The sequence below is a fragment of the Dasypus novemcinctus genome, chromosome 18, assembly GCF_030445035.2.
Source record: "Dasypus novemcinctus isolate mDasNov1 chromosome 18, mDasNov1.1.hap2, whole genome shotgun sequence".
Lineage (NCBI taxonomy): Eukaryota > Metazoa > Chordata > Mammalia > Cingulata > Dasypodidae > Dasypus > Dasypus novemcinctus.
In genome coordinates, this window is record NC_080690.1 from 61,371,545 (window position 1) to 61,387,173 (window position 15,629).

Below are 15,629 nucleotides of genomic sequence, written 5' to 3' on the forward strand. Positions count from 1 at the left end.
ACGCGCACTTGGTTATTTGAAGGTGACGGTTTATTTACAATATGCTAAGTTCCTGCTGTGAAGATTGTGGCTCTAAGGAAGTTCAAGTAGTGGGAACCTCTTGTTTAGGTGGGAGGACTTACTGGGGACTGTGGCACAGAGACTGGGTGAGGATTTGGTCTGACAAATGTTGCGTGTCTGCTGTGTATGGTCTGGGCCCCCGTGTATGCTTAGAGATGGACTGGTGCAGAGCTGTGCCCTGTGAACACTGAGGAGGATGGTGAGGAAGCTCCGAGAAAGAGGGTGCTTTCTCCGCTTGAGGGGCGAGTCCCAGGGTGTTCTTCCAATTTCAGATGTCACATCTTGTACCTTTATGTTAGAAACTGGACCTCCTACTTTGTTTCAGCCTGCTCTCCGATCCCAAGTTTGAGTCTCCCTTAATCATATACCTCTTCTCTGCAGCCAGATTGCTCTTTCTGAAACACAGTTTTGTCCAGGCAACTCTATTCAAAAAGAAATCAGGCTCTACTCTGTCAGCAGCATGAGGTTCAAACTTCTGAGGTGACTTAGAGAGCCCTCCACAGGCTAGGGACAGGGACCATGTTTCTTCCCCACTACTTCATCCCCAGCCTCTAACTCCAGTGACTGGCATCTGGCAAATAGGAGCTTCATTCATTTAGTGCTTACTGCAGATTAAATGTACCAACCCACTTCATCCTTAGAACACACCCCTATGAGTGTAGCATGTTCCCATCACTACCACCCTCCCATTTTCAGGAAGTACCCTATTGAAACCATACATGGGAAGCAGGCACTCAACCACTTGAGCTACATCCACTCCCCCATACCCCCCTTATTGATAAGAAAACTGAAGATAAAATAATTTACCCAAGGCCTCATAGCTAGTAAGTGATAAAAGTTTAAGCAGGGTTTTAACCACTAAACTTCAGCTGCCTGTTAGGAACTCAATGAATAGTTGTCAAGAAAGTGGATATAAGCCAGGCACTACAGCTGTACCTGAAAGTACTTCCCTCTCATCGTTCACATTTCATCTGTTCTAACCCTGTGTTCTCACACATAGCACCCCTCTTTATATAAAACATTCTCTTCCCACCCCAAACTCAGCTATTTCTCCTTATTGTTTAGGATTTAGCGTAAACTCTCAAGCTTTTTTTTTTTTTTCAATATTTATTTTTTTTATTTATTTCTCCCCACTCCTCCATTTCACTTGCTGTGTCTATTCCTTGTGTGCTCATATTCCTTTTAGGAGGCCCCAGGAACTGAACCCAGGATCTCTCATATGCGAGAGAAGCACCTAAACACTTTGAGCCACTTCTGCTCCCTGCTTTTTTGTGTCTCTCATTATGTTTTCCTCCATGTGTCTCTTGTTGCATCAGCTTGCCGTGCCGGCCTATCGTGTCACCTCACTGTCTTGCTCATCTTCTTTAAGAGGCACTAGGAACTGAACCCAGGACCTCCCGTGTAGTAGACAGGAGCTCAGTTGCTTGAGCCACATCTCCTTCCCTAAGCTCTCATTGTTTAGGATTTAGTTTAAACCAGAGAAGGACAGTCTTTATTTATAACTCAGAAAAACACCTATACAGGAATGAGCAAGTGTCTCTGCTAAGTTATGATAAGGACTGTCCTATGGTTTCTCTCTGGTCCTTGAGCTCTGTCAGGCCCAAATCACCACAGCAGATGGGTGCCCCAGGACAAGTGGGAACCCAGGGAACATGTGTTGAGTAAATGAATGTATTTGTAGAGCTGCACTCGAGATTTAAAAAGGCCCTGCAGTGCCATCCCTTTCATCTGTTATCCTCACAGGCAGCCCTTGTTGGTTTTGATGACAGAGCAGGATTGCGTTTTTCTTCATCATTGTCTCAGGCTGGGCACAAGACGCAGATGTTGGGAGCTTCCTGAAATTACTTCATATCTTCTCTTCCCAAGCTACTAGCTTGCAGGGTTTGGGGCAAGAAGGGCTTTGAGCTGATATGTCTCTGAGCTGTTCCCTAGTACTGCCTACCTTATCTGCATGTTGAGGGGAGTGGAGGAGGTACACTTAACGTCAGGAAAATTGGCTGTATTTTCACTTCCTGCATCTACTTCTTGTGGCTCCCAGGACGTTAAGCTAAGCACTGGCAATTATTGTCTGTTTTGGAATTTTTCCCTAGGACTTTGAATGTGGGAATGACGTGGAGCTTTCCTTTACCAAGAATGGGAAGTGGATGGGCATTGCCTTCCGAATCCAGAAGGAAGCCTTAGGGGGTCAGGCCCTCTACCCTCATGTCCTGGTGAAGAATTGTGCAGTGGAATTCAACTTTGGGCAGAGGGCAGAGCCCTACTGTTCTGTCCTCCCAGGCTTCACCTTCATCCAGCACCTTCCCCTTAATGAGCGCATCCGGGGCACCATCGGACCAAAGAGCAAGTCAGAGTGTGAGGTGAGTGAAGCTGTAAGACTAATTGGTGGCTTGGTGGCTGTCCCTCTAGAGAAACAAGGTAGTTGAGTGTGGTGAAAGAAGTACAGACTCGCTGTATATGTAACCTCAGGGCTAATTGCTTCTTCTGACTCCTAACAGTTTGAAGTCAGACTTGAAAATCTCCTCTGAGTGTGAGGTGAGGTGAGGGAGGTTGGTGTGGCTTAGCCAGAGAGGGTGGGGATAAAGTAAGATGTCTAAACCTTAAAAAGCTTCCAAAAGGAAGTAACCACACCACACTGCTCCTTCAGTGAGGGCCAGAATATGGGAAGCCTTTCTTCACACCCAAAAAGGACATGTTGGCACTTCCTGGTGAGTGTCCTCTGCCACCGAGTGTTTTTAAAAGAGGTTCGGTAATTCCAACTTTCTACCCAACCCCCCTCTAGAATTAGAGGGCCGGCTAAGAATGAAAAAGAGAATTGGCCTTTGGGATGTTTGGCTCTAGGAACTGTTTTTCTGATACAGAAATAATTTGATTTATTCTAGAGAATTAAGAAATAGGAAAATTTTAAAATCTCCCATAATTCTGCATCTGCAGATAAATTTACTTTCAACGTTTGAAGTTTATCCTATTCTTTTTCCTAAGCTTGGTGTTTATGTGTTTTATACACACTTATTTTCGTTGAGGTCTTAGTTGCCAGCATTTTGATATCCTGCTTTTTCACTAAACCTTGTATGAGTTTTATACCACAGTGTGAAAACCTCTTTTTGAACATCATTTTTAATGGGCCTCACAAAATCTAATCATTCCTGTGATATTGGGCATTTAAGTTACATCTAGTGTTTGCGGTTCAAAGTGTACTGATAAGATGCTTGTCCTGCGTGCATCTCTGTTCCCATCTCAGAATCCAGAAAAGTTTTAAACTTCTTGTTCCCCACCCATGGAGTGGGCGAGTGCCAGTGCACAGCCTTCCTGGGCCTTCCCCTATCTGCCTGAGGCCACTTAATCCTGCCTGAATGAAAAATTAAATGCTAATGATGCCATGCTTGTTTGAGAGCTCACCCCGTGCCAGGCCCTAATCTAAACCTGACCAGCCTTATCTCTTTGAATCCTGACAGCAACACTCTGAAGGAGATGCTGTTCTCACTTCCATTTTCCAGAAGCATCCATGAGGTTCATGGTCATCCCCATGGTCACCAGTGAGTTAAGATGGTGCCATGCTGGGACACAGCACCCCTTCCCCATCCTGTTCTTCTAGATTCTGATGATGGTAGGCCTGCCTGCTGCTGGCAAGACCACATGGGCCATCAAACATGCAGCCTCCAACCCCTCCAAGAAGTACAACATCCTGGGCACCAATGCCATCATGGATAAGATGCGGGTAAGGACAACCTTTCATCTCTTAGCTACCTCCCAGCATCCCTTGACGGCTGCTCTGCAACCAGGACCACCCATTGCTCACCACCTTACGCCCACAGGTGATGGGCCTACGCCGGCAACGGAACTATGCTGGCCGCTGGGATGTCCTGATCCAGCAGGCCACACAGTGCCTCAACCGCCTCATCCAGATTGCTGCCCGCAAGAAACGCAACTATATCCTAGATCAGGTACTTAATTGGTGATCATCATGTTCTCAGGAGAGGGAAGGGGTCCTAATAGGTACCTGGGAATTCCCCTCTGGTCCTTTTCTTTTTCCCCATAAATGCTCTTGGACTGCAGTGCTGGTCATAGGGGTCAGCTATTAATGAGGGTACAACAGCCCTTAGCCTGAATGAAGTCAGAACAGAACTCAAATAACTACTCCAGGGGCCGCAGGAAGGAATGCCAGTGTTGTCCAGGACTTCCTGGGGACAAGCTCACTCAAGACTTTACATAGTCCTCCACTCTGGCAGAGATTACCTAGACACTATGCTTCTTCAGTCACTGCCCCTCTGCTTTCCCAGTCTACCCATCATCCAAGAACTTATGATTTCTCTACTTGCACACTGAGATAACCTTGTGTGAGTGATGAGAACCACCTCCTCATCCTTTCCTCTGCTTCTCCCACCCCAAACCTCCTTATATGGAGCTCAGATTCAGCAGTGCTAGTGAGCTCTCCCTATATGTAAAGTCTAATTGTTTCACCAGAAGCTTCCAGAAATTTCATGGGGTCTACGCTCAACGGCATTTCTGACCTTCGCAATGGTATTAAGATGGAAGTTGTTTTATTTTCACACTTGGTTTTGTTTTGTTTTGTTTTTTAAGATTTATTTTTCTCTCCCTTTCCCTGCCCCCCCTCCTCAGTTGTCTGCTCTCTGTGTCCGCTTGTATTCTTGTCAGCGGCACTGGGAATCTGTCTCTCTTTTTGGTGCATCATCTTGCTGCGTCACACTTGGTTTTTGAGAAGCTATTCTCTAATGCTAAATTCTTGCCCTATACTAATATTAGACTCTTTCACTGAACTTGGGTTTTCCTGACATGCTAGACTCCTAATAAAACCATTTTTTCCTCGTGGGGGTGACCATTGTATGGGTGGGATCTGGCCCCTGTTATCCAAGCCTACCTTAGACTCATTGCCCATCATCAAGGTGAGAGCCATTTTGCAAAATAGGAAGAGCATGAATTTCGGAGTCCTGAGCTTGAATCCCAGCTCCTCTTCCTACCTGTGTGCCTGTGGGCAGTTGACCTTACCCTCTGAACCTCAGTCTCCTGGTCTATAAATTGGGGATCATAATGGTACCCCCATACCTAACACAGGGCCTGGCACATATTAGCTGGTATTGTTAACTTCTCTACAGGATATACATGTCCCAGCTTCCCATTGTGTGTATTTAGGACTGGTAAGTACATATCTACATCATGTATTTTCTGCTTGCATTTCAGTTAAAAAGCAGGAGTTCTTAACATTGGTAGATCTGGGAACCTTTGAAACTGAACATAGAATTTTGTATGCATGCACATTTCTTTTTTCCTTTTTCCCAAACTAGGCAGTTTTGAGTTGGGATAGGAAGAGAGTCTATGACTTTCAGCATTCTCAAAGGGACGTTTGACCCAAAAAAGGTTAATTCCTATCTCTGAGTTAATGAGTTCCATACATTTACCGCTGTGTGATGTCATACTTGACATTTGTTCTGAAATGGACTTTCTCAAGTGGCAAAGAGTATTTCCTTATTTTCTGTATTTTGGAATATGTAAACAAGCCTCTCTGTCCCTCAGCTTTGCCATTTGTACTTTCTTAGGAGTGTGTGAGTGCGTGAGTAAGCTGAGTAGCAATACCCACACTGCCCCCCTTGTGCAGCATGAACTGAAGTACCTTTCATACATTTAGCCCGGACACTAAGATTATCATGAGTTCAGAGGGGTCTTGCTGAGGGCATAGTTGGTAGTGATGGTTGACTTGTCCAAGAGGTAATTACGGGGCTCTGAACATCCCCAGGGAACCAGCTTGCCTTCACACAGGGGTGAGCATCTTATACAAAACAGTTGAGCATGGGATAGTTAGAAAGCCTTCCACAGTTAATCCCCCATTCAATGTCATCAACAGTGTATACAGCTGGCCTTTTCCCTCTTTGAGGACCTCTTTATATTTTTTTAACTCCTGGCTTTTTTTTTTTTTTTTTAAAGAAGGTACCAGGGGTTGGACCCAGGACCTCCTACGTGTGGGAAGCAGGCACTCAACTAACTGAGCTACATCCGCTCGCCATTTTGTTCTTTTCCCTTTGTCAGAACGTTTTGAAATTTTAGTCTGATTTGTTTAGTTGTATTCATTGTCCTAAAAGGTAGTGGTGGCATGGTTTTTTGTTTGTTTTTGTTCTTTGTTTTTAAGATATATTTTATTTATTTCTCCCTGCCCCTTCATTGTTTGCATTTGCTGTGTCCGTTTGTTGTGTGCTGGTGTTTTCTTTCTAGGAGGCACGGGGAATTGAACCCAGGGACCTCCCATGTGGGAGGAAGGCGCCTAATCACCGGAGTCCCCTCCGCTCCCTGCTTTCTTGCATCTCCCATTGTGTTTTCACACTGTCTCTTGGTTGCATCATCTCACTGCGTCGTCATGTTGCGCCAGCCCATCATGTCAACTCAACATCTTGCTGACATTTTCCTCAGGAGGCACTGGGAACCGAGCCCAGACCTCCCGTGTGTAAGGTGGGAGCTCAGTTGCCCAAGTCACATCTGCTTCCTGGAGGCGGTGGTGTTTTAACACCCTGAGAATATCTTTTTTGGATGTTCCGGTGACTATTCCTGCCTATCTTTGTCTCATTTTGCTGGTAAAGTGCCTGCAGTCCCTAGGTCTTGGCCAAGCCCTTTACCTTCTCTCGTGTTTCTGGAGCAGTTAGGTCACCCTGTATCAGGCTCTTCTGGGTCTTACGTAGGTTGTCCTTGGAAATGCCCATCCTTAAGAAGGAAGGAAAACATGCCAGCAAAAGCCAGACGGCTATGCAAGCCAGGATTCTCCCTTTCTTTGACTGGGACTCACAGCCACTACCCCAAATACTTATCTTAAGCACAGGCAGGATCTTGTTGTGTTAGGGCTTTGGCTTAAACTCCATGACATGAGCAGCCTCTTCAGCTCATGTGAGCAGTACAGTTGTAGAACTTCAGAAGAGAAAAAGACAAAAAGGAGGACCACCAAAGGGGAAACCGTCCAAAGTCACACAGCCAGTTTACTCGTAGAACATGGATATGCTGACTCCCTGGATGGCCACAGCCCAGAGTGGTTGGGACTGTTGAGGTTTGGGTAAGCTTTTTGGAGCTGGGGTGTCTGAACCAGGATGTGAAGGATGATAAAGAGTTGAGATTCTCTCTGCCTGGAGGAGCCCGCATCAGATCTCAGTGCATATTTCTGTCCTCTCCCATGTCTCAGGAAGCTCTGTTCTTTTACCCATTTCTCAATACTTGTTACTGGTCTAACTGGGGGAGAAAAAAGGTTGAGGCTTGGGGACCCATATTCAGATTATCAGAGGAGTGATAGTGGCTAAAATTGCTTGGCTGGTAAAGGGCTGGAGAGAAAGGAGAACAGGGGAGTAGAAGGCCATACTGTTTGAGGCAGCTCTGTGAGGTTCTCCCTTATAGGTGGAAACCCTCTGCAGTGGGACTTGCCTATCCTTTCCCTAGACTGCCTGGGGGCTTCAAGGTTGGTTACGGAGCAGGAGGTGGCCCTCTGTGAGGGAGTAAAATGGTGCTCCTGCAGGGTTCTGAGAGGGCCCACCAGGGCCATGTTGCCAGAGTTGAAGGCTATGGTTCAGCTTCCCTTCAGCAGGTGATAACGGCCCCACGCCAGGCCAGGCACCTTGGTCAAAGGCAGGACTGGGCGTGACAAGATCACCAACCTGGTCTCAGCCTCCAGAATGTGCAGTTCTAGTCCTGTTTCTTATCCCTCTTGGCAGATGCCACAACTTTGCCTGCAGCAGAAACCCAGGGATAGAGCAGAAGCCCTAAGTAAACCACCTCTTGTTGGCAGGCATTGGAGAAGAGGGTGTTTCTTTCTTCTGCCCCTACCATCCCTGAAGCCTCAGCTCATTCCATTCTTGACACTCCAGTTCTCTTCTACATATGCAGTTCCACTGGGGTTCACCTCACTTTGAGCCTAGAGCAAACTCCCCATCAGCCATAAATATGCTCCTCTGGGATTCAACCAGTTTCTCAGACTGCCAGCCTGACCCTGTTGATCAGGGACAAGTAAGTGGGCAGGAGACAGTGGGGCTCCTAGGGAACTTAGGCTATTAGCAGAATTCTTCTCCTGTGCCTGCGGTGTTGCTTCTTCACGTCCCCAGACTGTCACAGATCAGGAGTACCCATGCAGCATCTCTTAAGAAACACAGGTCCTGTCCCATGGCCCAAGTTGCTGGGGACTGAGGCTTGTTGGAGGGCCAGGGAATGCAGGCAGCCCCCAACCTACTCTTCAAGTCAGCATCTTCAAATAGGGTGGGAATGGGATAAGTAGAACTTTGGCAGGGGAATCCCCTACAGCTGGAAAGGCTGACCTAGCTGTTGTGCTATAGTGCCAGTCTCCTAGCAACAGCCACCAGCAGCCCCCAGTGACCATAGCAGTGCCGTGCTGGCCCTGGAGCTCTGACCTCACTGTTTGCTGTGGCAACAGCTGCTGATAGTTAACTCCCTTTCCTCCAGAAAAGCCACATATTTGCATTTCTGCTGGCATATTTTAGATGCTCTTCTTTGCTTCCCCAAGCTAAAGAAGTAAGAGGGGAGGGTATAGTCGGGAAAACCCTCACCAGGAGAGTTCTGGTACCTCAGTTCCAAAGCATCTGAAGATCCATGTCTCTTAAGTTTTGCCACTTCCCAAGATAAAAGACCAGCAATTTATGAATCCAGGTACACTCTGCCCTCGTTCCTCATGTCAGACTAGCTCTCTTGGCAGTGTTATTTCTCTCCTCCTCAAGACATTGACAGGGCAGATCTGTAATATCTAAAACCACCAGAAAGTGTTTCTCCTTGGGGTTCAGAGACGTAAAAATAGGTCATTTCGGATGGGCAAGCAAACACTGAAGTGATTTGTTATCAAAATGATCTAGTACTTATTTGCTCTGGTTTTCATGCCAGAAGAAAACCTGATTCTTGAACTGGAGGAATCCAAATTCTGTATTCCTATGGCCTGGTTCCACCTTTCTCTTTGCTTTCAGGAATGGAATCAGAAAAGCAGTGGGAGCAAGGGCCTTAACTTTTCCTGTCACTTCATGTGCCTTTTTTTTTTTTTTTTTTTTTTTTTTCAATAATTTATTATTATTATTTTTAAAAGATTTATTTATTTCTCTCCCTTCCCCTTCACCCGGTTGTCTGTTCTCTGTGTCTATTTGCTGCATCGTCTTCTTTGTCCGCTTCTGTTGTTGTCAGCGTCATGTGCCTTTTTAAACCACTTGTGGCCCAAGGCTTCATGGGCATATGCTTGAGGCCCCAATAATTGTATATTTATGCCTGCCACACACCCTTTTGCTTCCCCTTAGTGGGACTGGGGCACTTTCCCTGGAGAATATGGAAGGCCATCTTTGCCTGGTGTCTGCATTCGAGCCAGAGGTCTGGTTGATTTAGAGAACAGGTCTCCCAGCAGGCCTGCAATGGGTTCTCTGGCCTCTGGTTGACCCACAACCCAGCTTCCTGTTCTTTATGTTCCAGAAGGGGAGCTTCTTTACCTTGTCTTTTTCTCATTCTTGATTTTCTACTAGGAAGCCTATCCTGAGAACAATGGCTGTATTTCAGATCCACTCTCTGTATGTTGAGTTCCTTTACCTGCCGTCTCCTGTCACCTACCAGAGATTTTCACATCCGTAAATGTTCACCACCCTCTTCCATGGCTCAGGTGGAGAAATTTGAGGCTCAGACTCATCAGGAGGCTTGTCCACAGTCTCACAAAGAGGGAAGGAAGGGCATAGCTGGGATTTCAACCAGACCTCCTTCCCCAAAGCCTGTGTTCTTCCCATCTCACTGCCCCTGTCTTACTATTGGGGAGACCACTAAAGCTTCACCTTTCTTTGGTCTGGCTGCTTCGAGTCAGCATTACAGTAAAGATGTCTGCAGTACCCCACCCACGGACAAGCCTATCACTGCCGCTCACATTTGTTGAGTGTTGGCTTTGAGCCAGGCCCAGGCTAAGCCAAGGCGTTTTACTCACATGAACTCATTGAGTCTTCACAGTGACCGGATGACGTTTGTCCTGTTTTCCCCGTTCAGGGCTTGAGAATCAAAAAATATGCAGTAAATTGGTTTTGCAGAAGAGTAGGCTGAGGCTCTGTGGGGAAATGACTGGCCCAGGGCTACACAGGTGTTGGGTAGCCAAGCAGGTCAGAGCCAAGGGTCTGCTGAGCCATTGCACTGTACTGCCTGCCACCAGCCAAGGTGGCTCCCTGCACCCACATAGCTCCCCCACTGCGTTGGTAGTTGCTGTTGTGGTCATCTTCCTGCCCAATCCTTGACAGCTCCAAGAGGGAGGCTTTTTATCCTGTTTTACAGATGAAGCAACTGTAAAGATTGGTGCAGAGTAAGTTAGTGGCCAGACCAGGAATTGATCTTTTCATCCTGCCGGGCTGCCTCTTCAGCGTATAGCTTTTTTTTTCTTTCTCATTTGTACATGTCCCTTTACAGATTGACTTAGGTTCTCTGTTAGAGCCACTGAACAGTTGTTTAAATATAGATATTCTGCATCACCTCAGTTCTCTTCAGTTCTTGAGTTAAAATAGGGAGAGATCCTAGTATGGGTGCCTGGGTCTCTCCAGAGATCTGATTCAGGAAGTCTTGAGCAGGGTTTGGGCTGCTATCTTTCTCTGGAGTGTCCATGTGATTCAGGTGCCAAGACTGAGTCTTGGGGTCTGAAAGATCTGGGCTCTCATCCAGAGGGCTTAGCAACATAGGATGGCTTCAGTACTGGAAGGCCTTCTTACTGTACCAGTCACCTGTGTCTTGGAGCACTGCTTTGGGCCAGCATCTGTCCATCACTTAGAGGAAGAGAAAATTAGTAGCAAAACTGCACTTGGAAAAAAGCACAGAGTATTTATTGCCTTTCCAAGCTCCCTGGTGGTTACAAGCTTGTGGCTGAGGCCAGTGTTTCAGGGAAGAACTGAATGAAAGAACCACAGCACTGATGAAAATAGTCTGTACAACTGTCAAAGGGGAACTGTTAATTACAGTACTTTATTCTATATGTACTATGCAGCCATTAAAAAGAATGCTGGCACAGAAGATATCTAAGAAACATTTAGTGAAAAAAGGCTGCAGAAGAGTTTGAATATTATGATTTCATTCATGTTAAAAATCACGTAGCTATTTCTAAAAGTATACACAAGAAATTCAATACAGGTTCTCTCTGAGAAGTAGTACTAGTGTGGGAGGTGGATGAGGGAATTCTTGCTCTAAGCTTCTGTACTCTGAGTTTATTACCATGAGCATGTATTCTTTTTAGAATTGGGGAAGTGGGGGGGTTGTAAAACACAAAGTCATGAACCAATAAGATTAAAAACCAACGCCTAGGGAAGTGGTTGTGGCTCAAGTGATAGAGCTTCCACCTACCATATGGGAAGACCTGGGTTTGATCCCTGAGGCCTCCTGGTGAAAAAGAAGAGAAAGCGTGCCCACGTAGCAAGCCAGTTCCCGTGTGGTGACCCAGTGCCTGCACAAGTGCCTGTGCAGTTGAACCAGTGCCCTGTGGAAGTGAGTCACACATCAAGATGATGATGCATCAGAAGAGAAACAAGGGGAGAGTCAAGGTGAAGTGCAGCAGAAACCAGGAACTGAGGTGGCTCAATTGACAGGGAACCTCTCCCCGTCAGAGGTCTCCAGGATTGAATCCCAGTGAACCCTAGAGGAGAGAAAATGAGAAGAGAAGACAACCCAGACAGCAAAAACAGCAGGGTGGGAGGAAGGGAAGGGGGAAAATAAATCTTTTTTTTTTTTTTTTTTGGCTTTTATAATGGATAAAAGTTTTATAATGGGATTACAGTTTCAAGGCATGAATAAATCTTTAATTAAAAAAAAAAAGCAAGGCCTAGCCATTAGGAAGCCCTTATCCTATGCCTGATGGCAACCGCTTTTCCCACATGAGTTTCATTTCTGAGTTTAGACTTGAATCTTAGAAGTAAAGAAGAGCAGTTTCCTGAGTTTTTCTGCTAGAAGGAGAACCAATGTCCTTTTCATTCCTAGCCTACCTAGCACCCCTCAGGAAAAATGTGTAATTTATCATCTCTTGCCTCTTCTGTTACCTCCCCCTAGACAAATGTCTACGGGTCAGCCCAGAGACGAAAAATGAGACCATTTGAAGGCTTCCAGCGGAAAGCTATTGTAATTTGTCCCACCGATGAGGACCTAAAAGACCGAACAATAAAGCGAACCGACGAGGAAGGGAAGGATGTCCCAGATCATGCGGTGTTAGAAATGAAAGGTAGGATACAGGTGATTCCCACAGAGACATCAGAGCAGAGTCTTCAAGAGAAAGGGCTCCTCACAAAGATTTCCCCTCCCTCCCTCCTTAATCATTCTTCCTTTGATCATGTTTTTGCTTCTTTGCTTCTGTCCTTTCCTTGTTTACCCCAGTTGTGACTGGAAATGTTACGCATCTCTCTCTCTCATGGCAGGGTTTTCAGATGTATGGGGCTGGGGCAGCATGAGGGAAAGGATGTTGGGGCAAAAGATGAGGGAAAGGGAGCAGATGTAGCTCAGTGGTTGAGCACCTTTTCCCCATGTACAAGGTTCTGGGTTTAATCCCCAGTACCTCCTTAAAAAGGGAGAGAGAAACCCCCTTATAGTCATCCTGCCTTGAACCCACTGGGTGGGCTGGCTTGGTAAAAATAGGGACAGTGATTCCACCTGCCTGACCCTCTCCCCAGTGGTGATGCTAGAGGGAGAAAAACACTGATTTGGTGGGACTTAGCCTCTTTAGGAAAGGGAAGAAAAAGTTTCTGTTGGCTCCTGACATTTGGCTGAGGTATTAGACAATATTTCACCTCTTTCTCACTCTCTACTTTAGCTCCCTCTTCTTTCTTTTTCTCAGACCAGGGTCTGGAGGTAAAAGGGACCAGGCCTCAGAAGGTACTGACCCCTTCTTGTGCTCTCTGGGTCCCTCTCTTCTAGCCAACTTCACATTGCCAGACGTTGGGGACTTCCTGGATGAGGTTCTGTTCATTGAACTGCAGCGGGAGGAAGCAGACAAGCTGGTGAGGCAGTACAATGAGGAAGGCCGCAAGGCTGGGCCACCCCCTGAAAAGCGCTTTGACAACCGAGGTGGTGGAGGCTTTAGGGGCCGTGGAGGTGGTGGTGGTTTCCAGCGCTATGACAACCGAGGGCCCCCTGGGGGCAACCGAGGAGGCTTTCAGAACCGAGGAGGAGGAGGAGGAGGAGGAGGAGGAGGAGGAGGAGGAGGAGGAGGTGGAGGAGGAGGCGGCGGCGGAGGCAACTACCGAGGAGGTGAGGCATCCCACACAGCCTGCTCCCTGCTCCCTGTTCCCAGGTCAGACTGGGGCTTTGGGGTTGCTTCTTAGTCAGTAAATGAAGTTTACTGAGCACCAGCTGAACGCTGTGATAGAGAACTGACATGAGTCAGACTCAGGGACTCAGGGAAACTCCCATTATCCCAGTCTCCCTGGGTGGTGCTCCTGAAGCCCTTTGCCTATTTACATGTCACAGCATTCTGTCACTTTGCCATCACTTTAATCATTTGTTTTCAGTATAATCACAATGTTTTGAATTCATCACCACAAAAACTTTTAGAACAATTTCATGACTCCAAAAAGAAAACTCCACACCCCTTAGCAGTCTTTCCCAGCCCCATATAATTACTAATCTAATTTCATCTTTATAAATTGATTTATAATTACATTTTTTATAAGTGGAATCATACAATATGTAGTACTTTGTATTTAGTTTCTTTCACTCAGCATGATGTGTTTTCTTGTCTGATATTAACATTTTGTAGTATTAACATATTCATTCATAATATATTCAGTTTCAAAGAAAAACAGACTTATATTTGCAATTTTACCCAGCTTTTTAATCACTAAGCTCTGCTTTCTCTGAAGTAAAGTATTTGTTCGCTAATTTAATAAGCTTGTCCTGAGCCCTGCTCTGGGTTAGTCTTGTACTATATATTATAGTTCTTGGGACATAGTCATGACCCAGGCAGACACATTACCCCGTTATGACAGTCCAAAAGGATTTGAGACTTAATGGGAAAGCCCAGGGATGCTGTGAGCTCAGGTGATACCTGATCCACCCTCGATGGTGGGGGGAAGGGAGTAAGGGCAGTAGGGCTCAGAAAAGGCCTCCTGAGGTACTGATATCTACACTCAGTTCCAAAGACCCTGTAGAAGTTGCCAGAGCAAGGGGGAAAGGTTCCAGGCTGGAGAAGCACACATGATCAGGAGAGGCTAGCCCATTTGGCCAAGCCAGAAGAGGACTGGATCTGACTTGTTCATGGTCATCCCCAGTGTTTAGCATCCCTCTTCCTTAGCATCTCGTGCTAGTTTGTTCAACAGCTGTTGGAAATGGTGGGAGCAGAGTAGAAACCAAGACAACTCTGGTCCCTGCTTTACCAGACATAGTCCAGTGGGGGAGACAAGCCTTTCTGCAGACAATGATGACCCAGAGTTATCAGGGCCAGGACCAGGGAGCCCACCCAAAGACCTAGAAAGCTGAACGCCTGGCTGTGCTGAGGACACAGCAGTCACTGAGGCAGCCGCATTTCCTGAGGGTGGCAAGTTGAGAAGGATAGGGCCTCTCATCTGGATTTCTCCAATGCAGGTTTCAACCGGAGTGGCGGGGGTGGCTACAGCCAGAACCGCTGGGGTAACAACAGCCGAGATAACAACAACTCCCACAATCGAGGCAGCTACAGCCGGACCCCCCAGCAGCAGCCACCACCACAGCAGCCACCACCACCACAACCACCACCACAGCAGCCACCGCCACCACCCAGCTACAGCCCTGCTCGGAATCCCCCAGGAACCAGCAGCTACAACAAGAATAGCAACATCCCTGGCTCAAGCGCCAGTACCAGCACCCCCACTATCAGCAGCTATAGCCCTCCACAGGTGAGGAGGTGGGAAGGTGTTTTTGTGTGCCTGCTCACATCCATGTGCATTACTCCAAGCATTTGAGAGGAGCTGGGATCAGAAAAAGGTACCAGCCACTCCATACTTCCCCTCCATCCCTGCCCATCTCTCTCTCTGGCAGTGCTCTTGACTGGGATGGCTCCTAGACAGTCACAGATCCCTCCAAACTCAGATCAGGACTTTGCCAGAACCTGCCTCTTCTCCTGCCACCCTCGGGAATGCACCAGAAGCCTTATTCCCTGCCAGCTAGTACATTTCTCAGTCTTGAGGATGTGAAAACCAAGGTCAAGGAGAGGGAGGGGTCTGCCCAAGGGCCCTCAGGCTAGGTAATAAATAGACGCCAGAGGAGGACTTGCCCTTGGCCCTCCCTGAGCAGTACTCTCTTAAGCAGACTTGGGTTTGGTTGAAGTTCTTGGAAAGTCTGACCTGTCCCTGGTATACCCAGGCAATCTTCATTTATCAAACAGCCATTTCCTGCACACCTTTTGCAGGCTGGGCCTGGGAGCAGCTGCGGGTTATAGAGGTGGATGGCTCTCAGTCCCGTTCTGACTTAAAGACTAGGAATCAGGCTCTAATTCCAACCCCACTCTCAAAACGTCCTGGCTTTGTGACCTTGAACAAACAATTTTACCTCTCAGGCCTTTTCTTCCCCATCTAAAGGACTAAAGTTAGTAGAACTCATTTCCAAGGTTTGTTGTGAGTGCTGGG

The 15,629-nt window shown here is 46.9% G+C and overlaps 1 protein-coding gene across 3 annotated transcripts in view; it reads left to right on the top strand.

Annotated features, from left to right (window-relative positions):
- Positions 1-15,629, top strand: part of HNRNPUL1 (heterogeneous nuclear ribonucleoprotein U like 1) — a 36,371-nt gene that overhangs the window by 19,104 nt on the left and 1,638 nt on the right. For all 3 annotated transcript variants that reach the window (XM_058280292.2, XM_058280291.2, XM_058280293.2), the window contains exons 8-13: positions 2,151-2,417; positions 3,653-3,775; positions 3,873-4,001; positions 12,088-12,256; positions 12,946-13,278; positions 14,611-14,900. In XM_058280292.2, coding sequence (XP_058136275.1) covers positions 2,151-2,417; positions 3,653-3,775; positions 3,873-4,001; positions 12,088-12,256; positions 12,946-13,278; positions 14,611-14,900 — 1,311 coding nt within the window. The remainder of the gene's footprint in view (positions 1-2,150; positions 2,418-3,652; positions 3,776-3,872; positions 4,002-12,087; positions 12,257-12,945; positions 13,279-14,610; positions 14,901-15,629) is intronic.